The 26,175-nt window shown below is 48.1% G+C and overlaps 1 protein-coding gene across 1 annotated transcript in view; it reads left to right on the top strand.

The window, feature by feature from the left end:
* ADAM19 (ADAM metallopeptidase domain 19) overlaps positions 1 to 26,175 on the top strand; it is an 81,228-nt gene that overhangs the window by 48,702 nt on the left and 6,351 nt on the right. Inside the window, exons 7-21 of the mRNA XM_038771683.1 lie at positions 1,179 to 1,371; positions 3,228 to 3,293; positions 7,928 to 7,999; positions 10,495 to 10,661; positions 12,408 to 12,492; positions 13,485 to 13,624; positions 16,117 to 16,294; positions 18,792 to 18,881; positions 20,746 to 20,941; positions 21,635 to 21,743; positions 22,339 to 22,543; positions 23,337 to 23,414; positions 23,532 to 23,640; positions 24,271 to 24,409; positions 25,771 to 25,855. Coding sequence (XP_038627611.1) covers positions 1,179 to 1,371; positions 3,228 to 3,293; positions 7,928 to 7,999; positions 10,495 to 10,661; positions 12,408 to 12,492; positions 13,485 to 13,624; positions 16,117 to 16,294; positions 18,792 to 18,881; positions 20,746 to 20,941; positions 21,635 to 21,743; positions 22,339 to 22,543; positions 23,337 to 23,414; positions 23,532 to 23,640; positions 24,271 to 24,409; positions 25,771 to 25,855 — 1,912 coding nt within the window. The remainder of the gene's footprint in view (positions 1 to 1,178; positions 1,372 to 3,227; positions 3,294 to 7,927; positions 8,000 to 10,494; positions 10,662 to 12,407; positions 12,493 to 13,484; positions 13,625 to 16,116; positions 16,295 to 18,791; positions 18,882 to 20,745; positions 20,942 to 21,634; positions 21,744 to 22,338; positions 22,544 to 23,336; positions 23,415 to 23,531; positions 23,641 to 24,270; positions 24,410 to 25,770; positions 25,856 to 26,175) is intronic.

Below are 26,175 nucleotides of genomic sequence, written 5' to 3' on the forward strand. Positions count from 1 at the left end.
TGAATTTTCCAATTGAGCTTTTCAAATGGTTGAGTGGGATTGGGCTAGATCAGAGGCCTTGGAGGATCGATTTAGGTATGCTCGCTGGCTGATGGCGATGGAGATGTCTATTGACAGGAGCAGGCATCCTCCTTGTTGATCCTCAGCCAGATTCCTTCCAGGAATAATATAGTATTTATTTACATTAATGTCTGTCTCCCCCTCTAGACTGTAAGCTTGCTGTGGACAGGGAACATGTTACCAACTCTGTTATAGTGTACTGTACCAAGTGCTGAGTACAGTGCTCTGCATACAGGGAGTTCTCAATAAATATGATTGATTGATTCCAGGACTCTTCACCATCAAAGTGAAAGCCTTGAACACTGTTTGGCCTTGAATTTTTTCTTGCCTTCTTCCATGCAAAGAAGGCAGAATCCAGGATGAGGAATTGGGCATCTGACTAGGGTACCAGGAGTTCACTTCTGCTGCCATCCTTCTTCTGGGCTAGAGAAGCAGGGTGGCCTAGTGAAAAGAGTACAGACATAGGAGTCAGAAGATCTGCATTCTTATCCTACCTCTGCCACTTGTCTCTGTGTGACCTTGGACAAGTCACCTAACTTCTCTAGGCCTCAGTTCCCTCATCTGCAAAATGGGAATTTAATACCTCTTCTCTCTTCTAAGACTGTGAGCCCCATGTGGAACCTGATCATCTTGTATCTACTCCAGTGCTTGACACATAGTAAGCACTTAACAAATACCGAAATTGTTATTGTATTGTTATTCATGGGAAAGACACTTTAAAGTGAGAAATGGTTTCCCATTGATGAGAGGGATGATAGTCCTTTCAGTATAGCCCAGTGGAAAGAGCGTGGGCCTTGGGAGACATGGGACCTTAGTTCTAGTCCCATATGTGGCACTGGTTTACTGTGTGACCTTTACCTCTTTAGGCCTCAGTTTTCTCATCTGTAAAGTGGGGTTAAATTAGATCATGAGTCCTAAGTTGGGGAGGGATTGGGTCTGATCTGATAACCTTATATCTACCCCAGTGCCTAGCACATAGTGAGCACTTACGTATGCCATGATTAATTACTGTAACTCTTGGAAGCCCCTGCTACTTAGATATAACCTGGCGTGAGGTTCTGGTGACCATTTTTCCCTTGTGTGACAGTTCATCCTTGTGTTTGTTCTCCTTCTGACAGAGGCCTCATTGTCGTGAGCCATAACCTTAGTTACATCATCGAGCCTCTTCCTGGGGACCAAGAAACGCACCTGATCTATAGGTCGGAGCATCTGAAGTTTCCTCAGGGGACCTGTGGGCAGTTGCACTCCAAATCCACTGCTATGGACTGGTTTACTCATTTTACTAGCCAGGCCAAGGCAGGTCATGGCAGGGTGAGTTTCTGTCTGGAGCTGGGGCTTCACAGCTCTGTTCGGGGGTTTTCTATGGGTGTAAGCTTTGGGGTTCCATGGGATTGATCAAATTGGGGCCACTCTCCTGCAGTGAGGTGTCTATAGCCCCCTCCTTTTCTCCTTTCCCCAGCATTTCAGACTCCCCCCCGCCCCCCAACAAATCCCACCTCCCATTATGCATGGCACATTTCTTCTCTGCCCCCTTGGGCCATCCCTAGTATATAGGGTCAAAATTTGATTACATCTTTAAAGTATGTTTCTTCAATATCTGTAAAGTTTTCACAATTTCCCATGTCTTCTTTTATGTTTGTATTGATATTTCCTGTCCTGGTATTGGAAGAGCCTAAGGGATAGGGAATGTCTCATCTTGCTTCCCATAGTGCCATAATGGGGGAAACAGTGAATACTGGATCTGTCCTATACTCGTGTTATTCTGCACTCATCTCCCCACTCTTCAGAAATCTCCAACGGCTACCCGTCCGTCTCTGCATCCAGCAGGAACCCCTTTAAGGCACTCAGTTAGCTCTCTCCCTCATACGTATACAGTCTCTGGTCCCACCTCACCCCAAATTGTACTCTTTTTCCTCTCAAGGTCACCTGCTCAATATGTCTCTTTCTCATCTCTCCCACAACGGACCTCATTCTCAAGCCCTCCCTCCCCCTTCGCAACTCTGACAGACCAGTTCTCCCCATCTTTAAAGCCTTTCTGATACAACCACCCAAAGCGCTTCCGTACTTATCTTAAATATCCTATTACTTAAGGGCTAATTCATGAACATAACCCATATTCCTTCAGCCTTTCTCTTCCCCAACAGATTGTAAGCTCCTTGAGGACAGGGATCATGACTGCTAATTATGTACTCTTCCAATTGTTTAGTGGTCTACACACAGTAGGTACTCAATAAATTTGATTGATCCATTATTTGTTGCTAACCCATGCCCAGCCCTGGGATCTCATTCATTTCTGTTGGACTGGTCATACTTTCACTTGCCTGCCCAGCCCTGCGCTGACTCTGCTTCTCTTCTGGGAGGTCCTGTGGAAAAGTAAGGCATGGTCAAAGCATTGCTGCTCTCTCTAGACTGGCTTAGGTCAGCCTAAAGTTGTGCTGATGCTTTTGGGGAAAGAACACTATCAATTACCATGAAAGCGAACCCGGAAGTCTGCTGACATGGTGCTGAGCTAATTTGCAAGTCTTGGGCCCTCAAAGCAGAGAAGAGTCTTGCTGGCAACAGTCTCACCTTCCAGGTGCTTATTTTTAATTGAAGGTGTTCGACTTTGAGCAACTTGTATTCACTCAGGTCTATCCCAGTAAGAGAACCACAGATATGTAAACAAACTACTAGTTAATGGAACAAATAGGTCAGTGCCTCCCTCCCCCTTCATAGCTGACAGACCAGCACTGTCCCCACCATCAAAATCAAAGTAAAATCACAACTCCTCCAGGAAGCCTTCCCACTGCATTTCCCTCCCTTTTGCATTACCTATGCACTTGAATCCATGCCCACTAAGCACTTAAGTACTCATCCCCTTCCCTAACAAGATTTATGTACTTCTGATATTTTGTTGACTCCCTTACATATAATTTCATTTGTTTGTCTTCCCCACTAGATTGTAAGCTCCTTGAGGGCAGGGAATATATCTACCAATTCTATCATACTCTCCCAAGTGCTTACTACAATGCCCTGTACACAGTAAGTGCTCAATAAATACTACTGATTGATTATTTGTGGTCTACAGGGACAAGGATGCAAAATGCAGAAGGAACCTGAATGTATAATGCTATTGTAGAACAGAGTGTATTTCTCCTATTTATTTTAACCCATTTTGCCCCATCTAGGTCAAGAGGGAAGATTTACAGTCTATGAAGTATGTTGAGCTCTACCTGGTGGCTGATTACGCAGAGGTAAGAAAAGGCACCATGCCACAATAAAAGATGTGGAATTGCTCAATTGTTCATTTGGGAATCTGACTTGGCCATGCCTTGGGTAGATGACTGTAAGTCCCCATTTAGCCTGCAAGCTTCCCTCTAGATTGTAAGCTTGTTGTAGGCAGGGAATGTGTCTGTTATATTGTTATATTATACTCTCCCAAGTGCTTAGCACAGTGCTCTGCACACGGTAAGTGCTTAATAAGTACAATTGGTTGGTTGATGAAAAATCCTGCTGGGGCTCATGAAGCCTTCAGGTTTGTTTGTTTTTTGTTTTGTTTTTGTTTTTTAGCCTAATCATCACTCCTTTGAAGTCTTAAAATGGACCATTAAGCTACCACTAAGATTTCTTGTTCCTCTAGAACATAGCTCTGAAGATGAAGAGCTTTGACCTTTCACAAGGAAAAACTCTCTAAAGATTATTCATTCAATTCATTAATTCATTTGTATTTATTGAATGCCTACTGTGCGCAGAAACTGTTCCTGGGCAATTAAACCCCAAAATCACATCTACAGAAGTAGAGACTGCAGTTTAATAGACTGGTGGGTACGTGCAGTGAGGCTGAGGGTCTGGTGGGATAGTTAGCATCAGGATACCAGTGTGACCAGATGTGGGAAATTTACACTGTAGTGAGTGTAGTTAGTGGCTGCTGCCACTGTCTATGAGATGCCTGGGGAAAGCCATGCCTAGTTCTGTGCCCCATCCTATCCTGAGGATGCCCAGCTCTTCCCTCCTTCTTTCTTTCCCTTCCCATCCAATCTCTTACTTCCTTGTGCCCAGCCTGCACCACCGGGTCCTAAGAGGGGGTTGGCAGAGTGATCAGGGCAGCTATGAGAAGCAGCATGGCTCAGTGGAAAGAGCACAGGCTTGGGAGTCAGAGGTCATGGGTTCTAGTCCTGGCTCCACCATTTGTCTGCTGTGTGACCTTGAGGAAGTCACTTCACTTCTCTGTGCCTCAGTTACTGCGTCTATAACATGAGGATTAAGACTGTGAGCCCCACGTGGGACAACCTGATCACCTTGTTGTCCCCCCCCGCCCCCCCCCCCCCCCCCCCCCCCCCCCCCCCCCCCCCCCCCCCCCAGTGCTTAGAACATGATTTGCACATAGCGCTTAACAAATACCAGTATTATTATTATTATTTCGGCACGAGGAGAAAGAGCAAGAGCAGCCGCTCTACCCATCTGGGGAAGCAGCGTGGCTCAGTGGAAAGAGCATGGGCTTTGGAGTCAGAGGTCGTGGGTTCAAATCCCGGCTCTGCCACTTGTCGGCTGTGTGACTTTGGGCAAGTCATTTTACTTCTCTGGGCCTCAGTTCCCTCATCTGTAAAATGGGGATTAAGACTGTGAGTCCCACGTGGGATAACCTGATTACCTTGTATCTACCCCAGCACTTAGAACAGTGCCTTGCACATAGTAAGCGCTTAACAAATACCAACATTATTATTATTATTATCTGCCATAGAGACGCCACCCAACCTGACCTGCAAATACCACAGCAACTAGACCAGATTACTAGACCAAAATGGCATCCACTCTTGATCCCCTGAATGATGACTTGTTCTGTGAATGGGAAGGCCTGGGCTTTCTTGATCAAAGGTTCAATGCAGACACCTGTGCATGGTGGCAGTCTATAGGTACAAGTAGAATGTAGGATGTAAAATATTGTAGGGAGACAGCCTGGCCAAGTGGAAAGAGCCCTGGGCTAGGAGTCAGGCAACCTGGGTTCTAGTCCTAGCCCTGCCACCGCCTGTTTTGTGATTGTGGACAAGTAACATAACTTTTCTGTCCCTCAGTTTCCTCATCTATAAAATGGGGATAAAATGCCTGTTCTCCTTCCCTCTTAGAATTGTGAGCCATATGTGGGACAGTGATTGGGTCTGATTTTGTTATCCTGTATCTATTTCAGCACTTGGTGTGTAGTAAGTACTTAATAAATGTCACCATTATAATTACCTGTGCGGCTTTCTAAAGGTTAACTTTACTAGGTTCAATATGTAGTTGTAGTTTTTTTTCTCTCAAATGTTTGTTAAGGGAAAAATGCAGCTGCTAGATTAATTAAAAACCAAAACTCTATTTAAGCACTTTCCAACATACAGTTGCCTTTATAATAACTTCTCAAATCCTGATAGAGTACAAAGTAGATTCAGGTCAGCTCCCTTGTCTGTGGACCCCAAACTGGAGATTGGCCTGTGTGTCTGCCTGTCACAGGAGGCTCTCTGAGCATCTGGTAGGAGAACTGATAGTGTCAGCCAGGCTCCAGGCCCTTCCAACTTCAGTTTCTGAACCAAGTCGGTCTAGTTGGTGCCCTGGAAAAGAAGAGAGAGGGCTTTCATTCTACTGAATCCCATCCTGTGGGCACTGGCTCAGGAGTCCTGCTAAATGGACACGGCAAGCTGTTTCACATTAACAGCCTTAGGCAGGCCGAGGACTAATGAGCTACCTGGAATAAAAGGCTCCCTATCTTGTTAACCATCCCCAGAGGCCTCCCTCCTCCACTTAATGATGCAGCTCCGGGAAGATGGCTCACTGCAGGGCCATGAGTCAGTGAGATGGCTAGGAAGAGAGTCTCAGGAGCCTCTGGTTCTTCCCATACTTACCCTCTTCCCCCAAATGGTACCCATTCCCCAACCTCTGAATGATTAATCATTCCATGAGGGGAAAGGGCAGGGCCTTCTCGATAGCCTTTCAAACACAGGCACCTGTGCACAACTCCTGGAACAATGTGACATCAGTAAGCCTTGAGGGGCAGGGAATGAGAAGACCGACTCATTTATTTATAAACTGGGGTTGAGATTGAACAGTCTTTATAGAGTCCCTGTTGGGCTGGTCACTTGAATGGATACAGGACTAAGCCCTGGACACTTATATGACAGAGAGGAATGGGGCATTTGGGTAAGCTAATGACCAAAAAGTAGGATTTCTGAAGGGCTCATCCCTTCTCCATTCCCTTCACCTCCATCAGATGATGCTAGTTGTCGTGCTCTACACATAGTAAGTGCTCAGTAAATACGATTCAATGAATGAATGCAGATGAAAATGAAGGGACTCTGAGAAGCCATGAGCAAGATAGATTGGGGAAGCAGATCATGGGATTTATCAGACTTGGGGCTGAGTGGCAGAAAAGCCAGTATCGGAGATGAGGGCTAATTCCATTTTTAACCCAGAATCCAAAAAAATCGCACCTCTCATAAAACTAACTTGACTTCATGACACCACAAAGAAGTTTCAGCCCTTGGGTGGTGTGGGTATCGCAGTGAAGAGGATAATCTGGCTGGATGTGGAAAAGAAAGGGGATTGCATCCCAGCTCTGCCACTTGTCTGCTGTATGACTTTGGGTAACTCACTCAGCTTCTCTGTTGCTCAGTTACCTCATCTGTAAAATGCAGATTAAGACTATGAGCCTCACACGGGACGGAGACTGTGTCCAACCTGATTTCCTTGTATCCACCCTAGCGCTTAGTAGAGTGCCTGGTACATAGTAAGAACTTAACAAATACCACAATTATTATTGTTATTATTAGAGGTCAGCAACAGCATTGTCACAGTGCTCATTGTCTAGACTGTAAGGTCATTGTGGGCAGGGAATGTGACTACCAATTCTGTTATATTGTACTCTTCCAAACACTTTCTGAGATGTTCCTTAGGATGAAGGCCTGAAGAGAGAATATTTGGGATGGGGTAATGCAGGCATGGGAAACAGCATGGCCATGAGATCATGGGCCTGGGATTCAGAGGACCCGGGTTCTTATCCCAGCTCCACCACTTACCTGCTGTGTGACTTTGGGCAAGTCATTTAACTTCTCTCTGCCACAGTTCCCCCATCTGCAAAATGGGGATTCAATACCTGGCTCCCTACTGTTTAGAATGTGAGCCCCATGTGGGTCCTGATTATAATGTATCTATCCCAGGACTTAGTACAGTGCTTGACACATAGTAAGCACTTAACAAATACTACAATTATTATTGGTGGTAGTAGTAGTAGTAGTACTATGATGCAGGGGGGTTCATTGTCTGTTCTGCCTCCTACTTAGCCTGTGAGCCCCACTTGGTCCAGGGACTGTGTCCAGCCTGATTAGCTTGTGTCTACCCCAACATTTAGACAATACTTGACACACAGTAAGCGTATAACAAATACCATCATAATGCAGAAATTTGCTCTTGTAAATCAAGATGGTAAAAAAATTTTTGTAATAAGGGCCCTGAGCAATGATGTTCTCAGGACTTCAGCTCCCACTAGAATGTGAGCACTTCATGGGCAGGGCTCATGTCTAACAACTTGATTGGACTCTCTGAGGCACTCAGTAGTACAGTGCTCAGCACGTAGTAAGTGCTCAATAAATACCATTGACTGATCTGGAAGTTGAGGTTGCAAAAGGCAATCCATCCCAGGGATACTCTTGATTTCCTGGCTGCAGATTCCAAGTAGAGGAAGAAAAGAGAACTGCAAGTTTTTGTGTATCTTAACCTCTGGGGAAGCTCAATGGGATATGCCTGGACCTCCATGGAAAAGGCAGGGCTATGGTGGTGAGCAAACTTCACTTTTCCATCACTGTCGTGAAAGAGGAATGGCTGCTCTGGTTGAATCACCTTGTTCTGCACTTGTGTTTAGTTTCAGAAGAACCAGCGCAGTCTGGAAGGCACCACGTACAAACTGATGGAGATCGCCAATCACGTTGATAAGGTGAGATCAGGTGTGTACCTTGTGGGAGAGGAGCTGAAATCCTAAAGCAGCCCCATACCGAGAAACCTCCCCTGGGGCTGTGTTAGCTGGACCACTCTGCCTCCTTAGCGGGACAGACAGCTCAGACATTGGAATTGCGATCTGACAGCAGGTCATAAGATCGGTGCTTCTGAAATGGCAGAGTCTAATCCTTTTCCTCTCCCACCATGCCTAAGTCACACTAGTTGGGATCCTGGAAGCTCTGAAGGAACAGAGCAGGACAGAATAAGGGGGAGGTGTATGTCCTCAAAAAGGATCACAATTCTTGGGTCACTCTTGCTGCGGTTTCTCCCATCATAAGCCAAAAGACACCTGCTATCATCCAGCCAGCAATACTGGTATATCACCTTTGTGCACTAGTTCATACGTAGGCACAGTGAAGAGTTTTCTTTATACCCAAATGGAGAAAGGGACTAGTGTAGTAATGCTGGAAAAGCATTTGAAAATACCTTGGTGGCTTAGGGGCTCTGCACATAGTAAGCACTCAATAACCATTGACTGATTCATTGATTTAGGGCCATCCAAGAAAGAGGCTGCCACCTAATCAACCCACCTACCCCTCTGTCTTCTCGGCACTTGGCTACCTATTAAGCACTTTTGATATTCATCCCAGTCCCACAGCACTTATGTATATATCCTTAATATTCTACTATTTCCCCTATCTGTAATTCATTTTACTGTCTGTCTCCCCCTGTAGATGTAAGCTCCCTTTGGGCAGGGATCCTGTCTACCGAATCTATTATATTGTACTTTCCCAAATGCTCAGTACAGTGTTCTGCATACAGTAAACGTTCAATAAATAAATACCATTGATTGATTAAAAGATGTCTGTCAATGGTCTCAGTGGGATCTATTTTATCTAGTGCATTCAATATGAACTGCTGTGGATCTGAACACTACCATCTCAGTGGTAGCCAGGGTAAACAGTTCCTCAGATGGCATTCTTCAGCTGGCAGAGAGGGTCTAGATGGGTCCAGCTTTGGCCATCCAGTGGGTTTTGGACAACACAAGGAGCCAGGGAGCAGCTCTTTTTACCTAGAGGGAAGAGCAAGGGTATCTGGCTGACTCGTCGCCTGCTGGCCCTGCAGAGCCTTATCCGAAAGTTATTTTGGGGAATTATTAGATGATTCAGTCCCCAGGGCTTTCATTCTCCTCCCCTCAACCTTTCTCCAGCACTCAGCTTTCCCTAAATAACATGTGAATAATCCCACAGGCCAAACAAGCACAACATCTGGGAAAACCCCAAAGTCTCACCTCTTGTCTGCCCCTGGCCTGCTGCCATTAGCAGGGCCTTCACTGTCCTGGCTGTAGCAAATGGGAAGTTTGGCAATGTCTGTCTTTCATATATGATCAATGTTATCACATGGGCCAGGCCTGACCCACGGGGTGCTCTGGGACCAGGAAGCCACAAAAACCTTCCTGGAAACATCCTCTTTTTGCAGGTGTTTCCCAGCTGCTTAGTGTTTGGGGGTTTGTTTGTTTTTTTGAATGTTTTTTAAAATGTTAATGGTGAGAGTCAGAACTGTGGCTTTGGACCAGGTCTGTGCTACACCAATAGTCCCATCCTGAACTCTAAGGTCACTCTATGGTTTCTTTGTCTCTGTGACTTTTGGGATTTGTAACAGGTATGAAAAACACCCCTCCAGTTTCCCTGAGCAAAGCCCCTTGAATCAGGATTAGATTCTTTCTAAGCCAATTTGCAGAAACCCAGAACTCCAGGAGGTGGTGGTTAGTTGAAATGAAGCATGATGATTTCTGGTGCTTTGGGTCAGATGAGACCACGTATAGCCCTCGAAAGCATCGTGTGGACAGTGGTTTCAGAATGAGTTTGAACATTGTTTGCAAGCATTTTCATTTAGGCTCTTCAGCTGCATCAAGAGCACCAAGTTACCAGGCTCTCTAATCCAGCCTAGACTATTACTCTTTTGTTGCTGCTTTCTACAGTCCTCCATGTAGCCTAATAATTCATGAGCCACTTGGTACTTTTATGAGTAAATTGCCTTCCCTCTCTGGTGGCATCATAGAAGCATTGTAACTCAGTTCATAGAGTTGCAGAGGTTCCAAGGTTCTGGTACAGATTCCACCACTAACCTGCTGGGTTATCTGGTTTAGTCTCCTAACTGCTAGAGGTCTCAGTTTTCCCAACTTTAAAATGGGGATCGTGATGGTCAGCCCAGCTCGAAGTGGACTGTGCTCTCCCAAGTGCTTAGTACAGTGCTCTACGCCTAGTAAGCACTCAATAAATACCATTGATTGTTGTACTGTACACTCACTCCCTAGCACTTAATACAATGCTCTGCACATAGTAAGCACTCAATAAAAAACCATTGATCGACTGATAAACACGATAAAGGAAGGATGTTCTTAGAGGCTGGAAGATGTAAGGAAATGACCGTTCCTCGATGACGAGGGAAGTCTGAGAAGCTAATGTCCATGGGTGTTCTGTCTCCTTTCAGTTTTACCGTTCTTTGAACATCCGGATTGCCCTAGTGGGGCTGGAGGTCTGGACTCACGGGGACAAGTGTGATGTCTCTGAGAACCCATACTCAACGCTGTGGTCCTTCCTTTCCTGGAGGCGCAAGCTGCTCACCCAGAAGAACCATGACAATGCTCAGCTCATCACGTGAGTGGCCTGTTTCAGGGATAACCCCGGGGTCCACTTCCTAGTGAGCTTCTCGAGGGTGGAGACTATGTGCCTTGTACTGCATGTTCCTTGGGGTGAGATCTCTACAAATACTGATGATGAGGAGAAACAACTTGGCTGAAGAAAGACGACTCCACTGCATCCCCTTTCAGGCGGCTAGAGGTACCAAGTGAAACGTTTGGAAGAGAATTGAGAAGAACAGACAGGGGGAAGTAGGGTAGAAGGTACAAGATCTGCGAATTAATGACCAACCCTCGTCCTTAAATCTACTCACACTTTCAAGAAGCAGCACTAGACTTGCGTTGCTAGACAGACCATCTGCACTTGATTTTCAGATATCACCTCTGCCTCCATAGATTGCGTAGGTCCCCCTCAACCCTCAAGTGGTTTCTGAGTCAGAATGATCATTGCTGCCTATAGTGTTGTCAGAGGACCTGGGTTCTGATCCCATCTCAGCCACTTCCCTGCGGTGTGACCTTGGACAAGTCACTTAACTTCTTTGTGCCTCAGTTCCCTCATCTACAAAATGGGGATTCAAAACCTGTTCTCCCTCCTACTTGGACTGTGAGTCCAGTCAATCAATCACATTTATTGTGCACTTATTGTGTACAGAGCACTGTACTAAGTGCTTAGGAGAGTACGATATAACAGAGTTGGTAGACATGTTCCCTGCCCACAACGAGCTCAGTATGGTGGAGGAGAGTGGGCGAACCATGGGGTTTTAGTTTGTGAAGAATGTGGCTTTACTGAGAAGCAGAGTTGTCTAGTGGACAGTGGACAAGACAAGGAGTCAGGAAACCGGGGTTCTCATCCTTGCTCTGCCACTTGCCTGATCTGTGGCCTTGAGCAAGTCTCACGACTTCTTCGTGCCTCATTTGTAAAATGGGGATTAAATACCTGTTCTCCCTCTTTAAAATGTGAGCCCTTTGTGGAACAGGGACTGTATCTGATCTGATTATATTTTTTCAATCCTAGTGCTCAACAAATTGCCTGGCACACAGTAAACACTTAAAAAACACCCCACCACCATAATTTTTAAAAAGTGGTATTTGATAAGCGCATATTATGTAACAAGCAATTTTTTATTTGAAGTGAAAGCCAAGCAGTCAGTGTTGGGGATGCCAGGCTCGGGACCTTGCTTGCAGTTGCCAGCTCGGGGAGCCTCCATACAGGCTTAGTTCTGAGTGACCCTCCAGCTGGGCAGGCTAAGAGAGTTGGCAGCCTCAGATATGAGTGTGCGTCATCCCGCTACTCTGTCCCCTGCCACTGGCCCCCACGGCTGGCCACATCCTGTCCAGAAGGGAGGAGGAAGCAATTTATAAACCCTGCCCGCTTCCTTCCAGTTGAGCTGTTGGCATATTCTGAGAAGGAAGGGAAAAAGGAAAACGATATCCTGGGCTTTGTTCAGCCACCCAAGTGCCGGTGACCTCTATTGCTCCGTTGGAGGTGTGGCGTGGGAGAGAGAGAAGTGAAGCCCAGAGGTGGGGTATCCTGGCCCTGCAGCTGTTGGGATGGGCCAGGGAATGTGATTGTAACATCCTGGGAAAGGCAGATGGCAGCCAATGTAAGGATGGGCAGATTTGCCTTTTAAAGGAACAACCGATGTTGAAGGACACTTTCTGTGAGGAGAGTACTTGCTCATGGCCAGGTTTCCTTGGTCTTCCAGGCATACCTTCTTTCCTTCCAGCCACCCACGCCCCTCTCGTCTCACTGGTTCTCTTGCAGGGGGATGTCCTTCCGGGGCACCACCATCGGCCTGGCCCCTCTGATGGCCATGTGCTCAGTGTACCAGTCTGGAGGGGTAAACATGGTGAGTTAGTCCCACTAACCTAGCTGCTACCACAGCAAATAAAACTCTTGGGGAAACCAGGAGGTTCATTTTACCCCTTTGGCCTCCATGCCTCCGCGTGCCCTGAGGCAGCAGCCCCTTTCATCTCAGGTCTCACACTGGGACTTCTGTGACATGTTCAGCATATGTCAACAGGGGAACCAAGTGCTCCAGGCCTAAAATGACCTCCTAAAAACAACAATCTGAGTGGGGAGTAGGGGAGAAAAGAAAGTAAAAGCAGATGATGATATGGGCTGGTATCTCAGCCCAATGTGAGCTCACTTGTTCGGTGTAAACGGGCCCGTTTGTCAAGGGTTAGAGAATTGGTGGTGGGATATTTGGTTGGCTCTGAGTGGGTGCTTGAGTGCTGCTCTTGGAACTAGCCCAGACCCCGAATGCATTTGGGAATCTCGTACAATCCGTCCCCTTGGGTGGGAAACAACAGATCGCTATGACAGCGGGAGCTGTGTTGCTCCCTATGTTTTTACATACGTCTCCTTTTGTAATAGCAGAAAGTCATGGGAGGTCATGTATATAAGCCCACTTATGTCTGTCTGCCTATCTGTCTTTTTCTCCATACTGGCACAAGCATAGTGAAGGGTTAGTTATCTCCAAATCACCCCAGTGATTTGGAAATTTGATCCTCTTGGTTCCTGGTAGGAGAGGAAGACTCTACTCTTCGGGATTCAGTCTGGCCTAATGGGAAGAGCACAAACCTGAGTGTCAGGGGGCCTGGGTTCTAATCCCAACTCTGCCACTTGTCTGCTGAATGACCTGGGAAAAATCCCTTGACTTTTCTGTATCTCTGTTTCCTCAACTGTAAAATGGGGACTCAGTGCCTGTTCTCCCATAGTAATTGCTTAACAAATATCACTATTACTGGAATCAGGAGGGAATGGTTGGGGAGGTCACCTGGTTCCAGGCATGCAGAAGAGTGGGGCTTCTTCCCCTAACCAGACTCTGTCCCGTCTCAGGACCACTCAGAGAACGCCATTGGTGTGGCTGCTACCATGGCTCATGAGATGGGCCACAACTTTGGCATGAGCCATGACTCTACAGGCTGCTGCTACGCCAGTGCTGAGGATGGAGGCTGCATCATGGCTGCGGCCACAGGGTGAGTCCTAGGCTTCCTGGGGCAAAGGTCATTTGAGGGGAAGGGCAGGAAGGACCAGCTTTTCTCCTTGCTCTTCCAAGGAGGCTCTGAGGCCACTTGTGGAGCCGACCTTGTCAGGGCACCTGGAACGAATGGGGTGACATCTGCCAATGCTGCCCCTGGGGTAGAGGGAACTTGCATCCTGACGGAGAAGCAGTGTGACCTGATGGACAGGACACCGGACTGTGAGTCAAGAGACCTGAGTTCTAATCCCAGCTCCACCACTGGTCTGCTGTGGACAGTGGGCAAGCCAGTTAATTTCTCTGTGTCCCAGTCTCCTTGTCTGTAAAATGGGGATTAAATACCTGTTCTTCCTTCCCTTGTGACTGTGAACCACAAGTCTAGTGGAAAGAACATAGGCCTGGAACCTGGTTTGAATCCCAGCTCTGCCAGTTGCCTGCTTCATGACCTTGGGCAAGTCACTTAACTTCTCTGTGAGCCCCATGTGGGACAGGGACTATGTCCGACCGATTAACTTGTAAATGCTTAATAAATATGGCAAAAATGGTACCATAATGATCAGTGGAATTTGATTGTTTACTGTGTTCAGAGCACTATACTAAATAATACAGTAGAGTTGGTGGATATGTTAACTGTCGACAAGGAGTTTAGGTCTAGAAGATAAGGTATTGGGTCTGATTTGATTGTATTGTATTTTCTCTAGACTGTAAACTCGTGGGCAGGAAATATGTCTGTTATATTGTCATTTTGTACTCTCCCAAGCAGTTAGTACAGTGCTCTGTACACATTAAGTGCTCAGTAAATATGATTGCTTCTCTAGCACTTAGCAGAGTGCTTGGCACATAGAATAAGAACAATAAGAATAATTACCATTTTTTATGGTATTTGATAAGTGCATACTATGTGCCAGGCACTGTACTAAGCTCTGGGGTAGATACAAGCTAATCAGGTTGGACATAGTCTAGATCTCACATTGGGCTCACAGTATTAATCTCCACTTTATGGATGAGGGAACTGAAGCACAAGGAAGTGAAGTGACTTGCCCAAAGTCACCCAGAAGATGAGTGGCAGAGCTAGGATTAGAACCAAGATCCTCAGGTCCATCTGATTCACAGTCCCATGCTTTCTCCACTAGCCATGCTGGGTCTCATTATGGCTTTACAGCCCAAATCTAGTTCGAGTGTTGGGTGCTTGTGGCCCTAATGGCCATGAAAGTTTCAGAGTTCAGGCTTGACCAAAGTTAGCAGAAAAAGGAAAGAGAAATGCCATAATTATTATTAGAAAAGGGTTTACCAGGTAGTCTACCAGTTCCTCCTGAAGAACAAGGAAGTGTTCTCTTCATCACTTGCATAGAAAGGTAAGGCTTTCTCAGCCCTGAAATCAGTGCTCCATTCAGCACAAGTCACTGCTATCAACCAGGTAAAACTTAGCCAGATTCTCCCAGCACCTCAGCTACTGCCTTGGGAATTAGTGGCGCTTCTTCGTCAGTTGCAAGAAAATATATTATTACTAATTATTATTAATGATGGTAATGATGATAATGATATCTTGACTTTAACACTTTTACTTTTCCAAAGTATTTTCATGTCAGGTATTTCATTTAACCTTCGCAGAAACCCCTGAGGCCCTTTCAGGCCACCAAAGGTCCATTTAGTAAATTCCCATTTTGGTACGCTAAGCAGCATTGTGGTGAGTGCTTAGTACAGTGCTCTGCACATAGTAAGCGCTCAATAAATACGATTGATGATGACGATGATGACTTGGAAGAAGGAATTGGGGTACAGGCCTTCCCTTCCCCCACTCCAGCATTCACACAAGCACCCATAGATTTCTAAGCATCTTTCCCATACTATGTGAGAAAAAGCTATCCAGTGGGGTGGGAGGGTGACGGGGTTTCGGGGGGTGGGGGGGTAGGGGGAACTGGGGGGACATGGGACAGGGGAGGACTTTGGGTTGACAACATGGCTTAATGGAAAGAGCACAGGCTTGGGAGTCAGAGGACGTGGGTTCTAATTCCACTGCCACTTCTCTGCTGTGTGACCTTGGGCAAGTCACTTAACTTCTCTGTGCTTCAGTTACCTCATCTATAACATGGGGATTAAGACTGTGAGCCCCACGTGGGACAACCTGATGACCTTGCATCTACCCCAGCACTTAGAACAGTGCTTGGCACTTAGTAAGTGCTTAACAAATACCATCATAATTATAATAATTTTCACTGAGGAGAAAAGCCAACTGCAGAATTCTAAACTAAAGGGTGAGTATTTGTGCAGGTGTGAAATGATAACACCCAAGGCCAGCTGGGTCACTGCAGTCAAGCAATCAATGGTATTTACTGAGAGCGAACCGTGTGCTGAGCACTCACATGGGAGAGTACAATAGAAACACAAACCCTGCTCACTGCAACCCCAAGGAAACCAAGAAAAGGTGTTTGGGCGTACTTCTGACCTGTTGCTCCTTTTAGTAATTCCAAATGTGGGTCTCTCTTCCAGGCACCCATTCCCCAAGGTGTTCAATAGATGCAACAAGAAGGAATTGGACCGGTACCTTCAGTCGGGTGGAGGAATGTGCCTCTTGAACATGCCAGACACCCGGACCCTCTATGGAGGCCAGAGGTGTGGAAACGGGTACCTGGAAGATGGGGAAGAGTGTGACTGTGGAGAGGAGGAGGTGAGTTGTATAGCAGTGTTTCAAGCACAGGGGAAACCCTCCTTGGACCCAAGTGCATTGACCAGATACAGGGGGAGACCCCTTTCCCTCTTTCTCCTTCATATCTACCAGGCAGCTCTGGTCATAACTTGCATATATGTTTAGAGGAAGAGCTGTTTCCAGAGCTTGGCTGAGAAGGGCCCTTAATCCCTTTGGAAAACTGACTTCTGTTGAAGTTGGAAGCCAGGAACTCAGTTGACTTTTGGTGTCTTCGCACGCTGCCACATGCAACGCCTCCGGCCCGTTCACACCACACCCACCCAGGGCCCACGGATCTGCACAGTTCAGCTCCGGGAACAAGCAGCCGTTGTTTTTGGTGGGTGTCCGGCCCCAGTGATCACACAGATAGTGAAGACGTGAGACTAGGGACCTTATAGCAGGTTGGAGTGTCAGATTTTACTCACTCGTGTCCAATGCCGGGGAAAAAACATCCGTGGCAGCAAGGTCAGCACTTAGTCAATGCAAAGACGTCGCTGAAATGGAAAAGTGCTTCCCCCAGCTCGAGAATGGGGAGTTAAATTTTGTCACCGCTTAAGGGTTTGGGGTGATTTGGGGAAGTGTTGCCGTGAGCTATATCTGCTGAAACCAGAACTGTAACAGGGAGCTCCTGCGGCTGTATCATGTGGATGTTTCACCACTTGTTTGGCCACTTCTTTAAAGCTGACTTTGGTCAAGGGCAGTGTAGCCCATTCAGACAGGAGAGAGGAGGTGGGGATGCAGCATGTTTCCGTGAGACTCAGAGCAATAGTGGAAGGCTGCATGGCCTAGTGGATAGAACACGGGCCTGGGAGACAGGAGGCCTTGGGTTCTAACCTTGGCTCTGCCTGTTGTCTGCTGTGTGACCTTGGGCAAGTCAGTTCACTTCTCTGTGCTTCAGTTACCTCAGCTGTAAAATGGAGATTGACCCATGAGGGAAATGGACTGTGTCCAACCTGATTAGCTTGTATCTACCTAGTGCTTAATACAATGTCTGGCACATAGTAAGTGCTCAACAAATACCATTAAAAAAAGAAAACATACATACTTTTCATTCTTTCATTCAGTCATATTTATTGAGTGCTTACTGTGTGCAGAGCACTGTACTAAGCGCTTGGGAAGTAGAAGTTGGCAACATATAGAGACGGTCCCTACCCAACAGTGGGCTCACAGTCTAGAACGGGGAGACAGAGAACAAAACAAAACATATTAACAAAATGAAATAAATAGAATAAACATGCACAAATAAAATAAATAAATAGAATAATAAATACGTACAATCATATATACAGGTGCTGTGGGGAGGGAAAGGAGGTAAGCTGGGGGGGTGGGGAGGGGAAGGAGGGGGAGAAGAAGGAGGGGGCTCAGTCTGGGAAGGCCTCCTGGAGGAGGTGAGCTCTCAGTAGGGCCTTGAAGGGAGGAAGAGAACTAGCTTGGCGGATGTGCGAAGGGAGGGCATTCCAGGCTAGGGGGATGACGTGGGCTGGGGGTCGACGGCGGGACAGGCGAGAGCGAGGCACGGTGAGGAGATTAGCGGCAGAGGAGCGGGCAGCGCGGGCTGGGCCGTAGAAGGAGAGAAGGGAGATGAGGTAAGAGTGGGTGAGGTGATGGAGAGCCTTGAAGCCGAGGGTGAGGAGTTTTTGCCTGATGTGTAGGTTGATTGGTAGCCGCTGGAGATTTTTGCCCTCACTGCTGTCTCTGCCCTCCGTTTAGGGGGTGGCACTGATGAACATGTCTTTAAAATCTGCTGTTTCCCCCTTCCCATAATGTAGTTTAATGTTGCTCAATCTTGCTAGATTGTGAGCTTCTTGAAGGCAGGGGTCATTTGAACTAATTCTGTTGCACTCCTCCAAGCTCCAAGCTTTTAATACAGTGTGCTGTAAAATATACTGCTGGTTGACTTGACAGGAGTGCTCTAGGGAATGGACCCCAGAATTCTCAGGAACCCAGATGAATTTCTTCAGGTATTATCAGACCTTGGCTCAATCAATAAATCAATCAATTGTATATATTGAATCTTAGTGTGTACTAATTAATCAGTCATATTTATTGAATGCTTACTGTATGGAGAGCACTGTACTAAGTGCTTGAGAGAGCACACTACAACAGAGTGGGTAGACATGTTCGCTTCCCTCAACAAGCTTACAGTCTGGAGGAGGAAACTGACATTAACATACATAAATAAATTACGGATATGGACATAAGTGTTGTGGGGCTGAGGTAGGGGTGAATTAAGGTGCAAATCCAAGTACAAGGGTGCTGGGGTGAGTACAGTAGCATTAATAGGCGAGATCCCTGTCCTGTGATGGTTGTTTCCTGGGTGGCTCTGTCTTCAATGGGCAGCTCAGTCCTTGCTGGGCAGCAAGAGGAAGGAAGAATGGAATTGGGGGAGAGAGGGTAATGGGATCCCCCCAGGCGGAGTCCTTGGACACCTGCACATCCATCCTGTAAACCCCATCCTGGCTCTCTGCGTCTCCCCTAGGAGTGTAGCAATCCTTGCTGCAATGCTTCTAATTGCACCCTGAAGGCTGGGGCGGAGTGTGCCCATGGCTCATGCTGTCATCAGTGTAAGGTGAGTTTCCACCATCCAACATTTCTTTGTTCCGACTAAGGGAGAGGGAGGAAAAAGAGGGAAGACTGGGGAATGAAAGAGAATAACTGTGTGACTTTTAATTCCCGTCCAGGGGAGGAAGGAAGGTTGTGAAGTTAGAATCCTACCCCTGGAAGAGACCGGGTGCACAGGGCATCGAACACATCTAAGCCATCCCCCTGTGTCCGGGTGGAACTGTGCTTAGAAAGAGAGCGACTTGCCCTTTTCTTAAAATGGCAGGCAATTGGAGCCGTTTTCCCAGATCCCTCCGGTTTCTGTTCCCTCCTGTTCCTGTTCAGGACCCGGCTAAAGCTCTGAATCACATGCTCTACCACAGACTAGGTCCCTGAAGTGGGGTGTTGGGTCCTGAGCTTTGTTGGCTGCTTTTTGAACAAAGCTTGCCAACAAAACGTCAACGTGCCTGTGTCAAGAATCAGTCACACGTGCGGCTCCCCACCACTTCCCTCTTTCTTGCTCCTGCCTGCCACCACGGTTCTCTCCCAGCACGATTCCTATCAGCCTGTCACGCTAGGTTCATTTCAGGCTTTCGTTTCTCCAGGAAAATAGGGCCTGAAAGACTGTTGCATTGGAGGTAACTGAGTGAATGTGAACGTGAATGAGTGTGTGTGTGTGTGTGTGTGTGTGTGTGTGTGTGTGTGTGTGTGTGTGTGTGTGTGTGTGTGTGTGTGACTTTGGCCAGAGAACTTGCCTGGCCTGTTGGCCCTTGGGTCTCCCTTGGGCAACTGGTTCCCTGAGGCTTTGCCCAGTGGAGGACCATGTCTGCTTAGCTTTCCAGGCAACATGCTCCAGCTCAGATCTCAGGATTTTTGCTGGCCAGATGTGCAGGAGCGAAGCATCCCCATTCCCTGGAGCTACTGCAGGGTTTTCCTGCAAAGAAGGGGTGGTGTTGCCGACAGCAGGGCCTGAGAGATCTGGCATCCTCCCAGCAAAGGCTCTCATCGGTTGCCTAGGCAACGCAGCATTACGCCGCCAAGAAAATGTGCCCAGGGCCCAAGAGAAATCAGATGACAAACTAAATGAAAATCAGGCAGCAGTTTTTCCCACTTTTGCTGCTTCCTTTTTGCTTTGGGTTTCATGGAAATCTAGTTTGGGAGCTCTTAGAGTGTTTCTGCTTAGCTCTCTAGGCCTCAGTTATGTTGGAGAGCAGGTAAAGGAGTTGGGAAGAATGAGGGTGGGAGGGCCTTAAGAAGTGTGGGTGGGGGTTATGCACATTGGACATGTAGGCAGGGGAGAATTATTGGCAGTGGAATGATTTGGGGAAAACTTTGGAGGGGCTGCAGCCCTATCAGCCAGGCAGAGGGCTCCCCTTGGGAGGGGGCTGAGCTTGGCTGACCATCCCTCACCCTCCTCTCACAGGTGGGGAGCCTCAATCTCCAGGGATTCCAGCTGTAAAACATTAAACACAAGTGGGAATTCCTAGCTCCCTTGCTGGCTTAGCAGCAGCCCCTTCCACTCTGGGCTCTGACTAGAGTCCTGATGAAGTAGATCTGGCTCTACTGGTAATCAATCAGTGAGTGGTATTAAGCATTTACTGTGTGAGGAGCACAGTACTAAGGGCTTGGGAGAGTACCAAATGAGTTGGGAGGCCCGATCCCTGGCCAAATGCCTAGGATGCTGATTGGTGGGAGGCCCCAGTGACACTGTGGTGGTCCTGAGAGTTCCTTGGATGGGAGTGAAGCGCAGGTTGTGGAATTCGTCCCAGAGCCAGAGGATCTGAGTCTGTGACCCAAAATGCATCTGGGGAGGGTGTTTAATTGATGAGATCTTTGCAGCTGGAGCTGAAGTGACTAGGACTCACATTCTCCTCTCTTGTCTTCCCCCTCAGCTCATGGCCCCTGGCACTCTGTGCCGAGAGCAATCTCGGCAGTGCGATCTCCCGGAATATTGCACTGGCAAAACACCCCTGTGCCCGACCAACTTCTACCAGATGGATGGCACCCCGTGTGAGGGAGGGCAAGCATACTGCTACAACGGTATGTGCCTCACCTACCAGCAGCAGTGCCAGCAGCTCTGGGGGCCCGGTAAGCACTTCCCCTTCCCCTTTAAAAAGTAGGAGGAAATATGGCTTAGGAGAAAGAACAGGGCTTGGGTGACTGAGCCCCTACCTAGCTAAAAGTCTTTTCTAACTGATTTTGGGCAAATCACATGATTTTCATTTCTGATTCCTCATCTGTGAAATAGGAATCATTCAGGATCTGCCCCTCCCTACTTCAGAGGGTTATAGAGCAACCTGTCAGTGGTTGAGTGCTTCCAGTATACAGAGCACTGTCTAAGCACTTGGGAGAGTACACTAGAGCAGTTTAGGGGTATTTGAAGAGTAAAATGTAATCATGATGTGAAAGTAATTTGGAAAAATTTTCAGAGCCCAATAAATTTCAAGTCCAGATTTCTGTTGCTGTAATAAAGAACTTTCTCACCTGCTAGTGTCCCTCCTCCACCCCCCAGGTCTCTCCTTTGTAGGCTGGATGGTGGGACTGGCCTTAATAAGGCATCATGTTTGGCACTGCAGCATGGGCTGATGAGCTCAGGGCTGAGCGGAGAGGCAGGGGTCCCAGTGCCAGCCTTGCCTGGGGTGTCAGAGGGTTACACCCGAGCCTCTCGGCTGTTTCTAACTTGGGCAGAAAGTTGCTGTTTTGAACGAGGCCAAGTCGGCACCTTGCTCTGAGCTCCCCAGTAGGAAGGAAATTAGTAAATGCTGCCTTTCCCGCACTCAGGAGCCCGACCCGCTCCCGACCTCTGTTTCGAGAAGGTGAATGCGGCCGGCGACACCTTCGGGAACTGTGGGAAGGACATGAACGGAAGACACCGGAAATGTGACACGAGGTGGGAAGCCGCGTGGTGTCTCGGGCATGAAAACTGAGTCTGGAAAATGGCCAAATGGCCCTATCGCTCCCAGCCCCGTGTCCCTTTAACCTTCTGTTAGTGGAACTGTGATTCTGTAAGCCCCCGCACGGGCCCTGAAGCCAAACACAGTCCAGTCTGCCCTGACCTTAGCCTTTATCATCATCATCAATCGTATTTATTGAGCGCTTACTATGTGCAGAGCACTATACTAAGCGCTTGGGAGGTACAAATTGGTAACATATAGAGACAGTCCCTACCCAACAGTGGGCTCACAGTCTAAAAGGGGGAGACAGAGAACAAAACCAAACATACTAACAAAATAAAATAAATAGCCTTTATGCATTGATCAAAGTGAGTGGGTCTCTTCAGCAATTGTTCCGTCCCTACTTGCAAAGAAGTAGGTGGGGAGGAGTGGATGCTGATCCCAGAATAGAGTTTTTGGAGTCCCTTGCGGCTCTACATTTAGCAGTGTCACTGACTGACGTGACAAGCCCATGATTCTAGCTAACTGTTGGTGCAAGTTAGGCTTCTGGCCCTCCTGACTCGAATCTGTCTCTCTCTTCCTGGGGAACAGAGACGCTAAGTGTGGGAAGATCCAGTGCCAGAGCTCTGCGAGCAAACCCCTTGAGTCCAACGCGGTGCCCATAGACACTACCATCCTGCTGGACGGGAGACAGATCCAGTGCAGGGGGACCCACGTGTACCGGGGCCCCGAGGAAGAGGGAGACATGCTGGACCCAGGCCTGGTGATGACCGGCACAAAGTGTGGCTTCAATCACGTACGTCTCGCCACTTGCCCAAGTGGTGGGCGGTTGGGGCCGGAAGAGGGAGAAAGAAGGTTCAGGCTAAAGGAGGTGGGAGGGTCGGGGGTGGGGGTGGGGGCTCAGAATCAATCAATCAATCAATCGTATTTATTGAGCGCTTACTGTGTGCAGAGCACTGTACTAAGCGCTTGGGAAGTACAAGTTGGCAACATATAGAGACAGTCCCTACCCAACAGTGGGCTCACAGTCAGAAATCACCAAGCTTCACTCCACCAATCACTGATGACCCATGGCTGCCAGTCACTCTGTTCACTTTTCTGCATTTCAGTTTCCCTGTCTGAAATCCAGGGAGAAGCAGGGTGGCCTGGTTGAAAAAGCATGGGCCGGAGAATCAGGAGCCCTGGGTTCTAATGAAGATCGGCCACTTACCTGCTGTCTGATCTTGGGCAGGTTGCTTAACTTCTCTCTGCCTCAGTTTCCTCATCTGTAGTATGGGGATTATGTACTGTTCTCCTTCCTGTTTAGACAGAGGCCCATATGGGACAGGAACTGTGTCTGACATGATTACCTTGTGTCTACCTCAGTGCTTAGTAAAATGCTTGGGACAAAGTACTTAACGAATACAATTAGTAGTATTAATATTAGGTTTATTGTGAAGAATGCTAATTCCTTCCCCCTCCTTTCCCCCCCCTCCTTTCCAGGGCCTTTGAGAACTTATTGATGTAACATGAAAGAAGCACACTGACTAGTTAGGGTTCTGGCTCTCAGGATCTCAGAGTAGCTGATGTGATTCTGCTTTCTCCTGCAGATCTGCTTTGAGGGCCAGTGCAGGAATACATCCTTCTTTGAAACCGAAGGCTGCGGGAAGAAATGCCATGGCCATGGGGTAGGTCTTTCTGGATCCCTCCAGGGGAAGGCAGGACTCCCGGGGGCCCGAGTGTTCAGCGCATTCAGGTGGAGAGGAACTCCTAATCTCTGCTCTCTCCCATCTCCCCCACCCCAGGTCTGCAACAACAACCAAAACTGTCACTGCTTCCAGGGCTGGGCCCCACCATTTTGCAATAGGGCTGGCAACGGGGGCAGCATCGACAGCGGGCCCATGCCCCCACAGAGTGAGTGGAACTTCTGCCTGGGCCAGATTCAGGATGCTGGGGTGGGGACCGTGGAAGAAAGGGGAACTGGAGAACCTGGAGGCCACCTGCGGGGCCTAAGGAAGCAGCATGGCCTAATGGATAGATCTGGGCTCAAGTCCTGGCTCTGCCACTTGTCTACTGTGTGACCTTGGTCAAGTCACTTCACTTCTCTGTTCCCTCATCTGTAAAATGGGGATTAAGACTGTGAGCCCCATGTGGGACAGGGAATGTGTCAACCCGACTAGCGTGTATCTACCCCAGGGCTTAGGACAGTGCTTGACACATAGCAAGCACTTAACAAATACTATTGTTATTATTGTTATTGTTATGGGACGAGAGAAGGGAAGGACAGTTCCAAACACATGGAGCCATCCACAGTTTGGGTGAATCTGGGACATAGAGATACAGATAATGGGAAATGAAGCCAATGGGAAACCCGGCCTGAAAAATGCCAGGGGATTTATTAGCTTTCAAAGGCGCTTGCCCCTGCAACCCTTGGGTTCCAGCACCTCACGCCAACCCCCACGCTGGAGGATCTGGTTTGGGGATCGCCGTCAGAGAACATGCTCTTCACCTTCAGCATGATTTCCTGTGTCCTTTTCCCTCCAGGCAGTGCCCCGGTTGTGGCAGGAGTCCTGGTGGGAATCGTGCTACTGGCTCTCGGCGCAGTCATCTGCTATTGCTGGCGCAACAGATCGAGCCCCCTCAAGACCCCCGCTCTCCCCTCCAAGTGGAGGCAGCCGTTTAGGTGTGTTTTAGCCAGGCCTTTCCCTCTACGGTTGTACTGACGTTCCTCAGTATCCTCCCCTATCTCAAAACATTCTGCCAATGTGCTGGGTAGGTGGGGAGCCCCATTCTCACTGAATGGATGGAGAAAATGAGCCCCCCACCCCGTCCCCCGGCAAGCTAGTTGGTCAGCAAATAGTACTGAGCACCTAGATGTCATCTGAAATCACTGGTCCACACGCCCTGCCAGCAGTAGGGCTGAGAAGCCTTAGTGGAAAGACTTGGGAGTCAGAGGACGTGGGTTCTAATTCTGGCTCCGCCACTTGTCTGCTATGTGACCTTGGGCAAGTCACTTAACTTTTTTGTGCCACAGTTCCCTCATCTGTAAAATGGGGATTAAGACCGTGAGCCCCAGGTGGGACAACCTGATTACCCTGTATCTTCCCCATAGCTTAGAACGATGCTTGGCACATAGTATGCGCTTAACAAATACCATGATAATTAATTAAGGCCTGTCTGTCTTTGAGCCATGATGGTGGCTTCTTTAGGTTTGCTAGCAGTGCCCAGCCAGGAGAGCAGCCCTGAGTTCCAGGGGAGGCTTTGTTTTGGGGTGGCCCAGGCCTAGGTCCTGCCTGCTGAGTGTGAGGGTTGGGGGAAATTTGGGTCTGGTCTGCTTGCTGCCAAGAGCTGGTGATAAATGCTTATAATGGTGTACTGCACCCAGCAAGTGCTCTATAAATACCACTGATTGGTGTGGCCCACCCGTTCACTGAAGGCTTTAGTGGTAGTACACTGGGTTTGTTTGGTAGAGCTGAGCAGATCCTGCCTTGGGCAGTAATAGGGGAGACAGAAACTGACCCACCACTAACAGACTGGAAGTCCAAGGAGGAAGGGAAGCGCTATACTGGCCTGCAAGTAACTGCCATTGTAGCGAGAACAGTATCTTTGTTCAGTGGGTGCTGCCGGTGTCACTGGGTTAGAGTTCGCTAGAGTTCATCCTTCATGTCTACAAAGCTGTCCAGTTTCTAAAGTGATACAGTTAGCCTGATTTTTGGGTTGCTCATCACTCACTCTGGGAAGGTTTCTGTAGCTGTTAAGCCTTTCAAGCCTCATTCAGGTCCCTCGGGTAGCAGACTGGTCCTTTATCCTGAAGGATGCTTCTGCCAGGACCACTCTGTCAGAGCCTCGGATGCCTCTTCTTTGGCTTCACAGAGTAGTTCTGGCTGTGGTTTCACTTGTCCTTTACTGGACAGCATCTGGATGGGGCATTGGATGGGGATTCAGTCCAGAAGTGATGTTCCCCTGGCTTGTACTCTGGGCTGAACTTTGCTCCCAAACAGCCCTGTAAACACTGCTTATTTCCCCCCACCCTCTTGTTTCTAGGTGTCCCTTCAAGGTAGCTCAGAAAGGAGGAAGTGGCCACGCCAACCCAACCTTCAACCTGCAGACGCCTCAGGGTAAACGTAAGGTAAGGACTTTGGATGCTCAATTTTTGTCTGTCCCCGAATCCTGCAGAGACACATCTTATCAACAGCTCTTAACCCTTCCTTTCCATGCTTCCATTCACTTTGAGTTTCCCCACAAGATCTGACTGAGCCCACATGAGGTGGTGAGGAGACAGTGGGGGCTCAGGGAAAGCATGTAAGGGTCAGGAATCCTGAGTTCTAGTCCCAGCTCCACACCAGGGCAAGTTTCTTCCTCCTTCTGGGCTGAACTCTGCAACATACCTTCTGTGAATCTTCCTTTCTCATTCTGAGCTGATAAAAATCGGTCCCTTTTTACCTGAGA

Source organism: Tachyglossus aculeatus, chromosome X1 (genome assembly GCF_015852505.1).
Source record: "Tachyglossus aculeatus isolate mTacAcu1 chromosome X1, mTacAcu1.pri, whole genome shotgun sequence".
NCBI classification, from domain to species: Eukaryota; Metazoa; Chordata; class Mammalia; order Monotremata; family Tachyglossidae; genus Tachyglossus; species Tachyglossus aculeatus.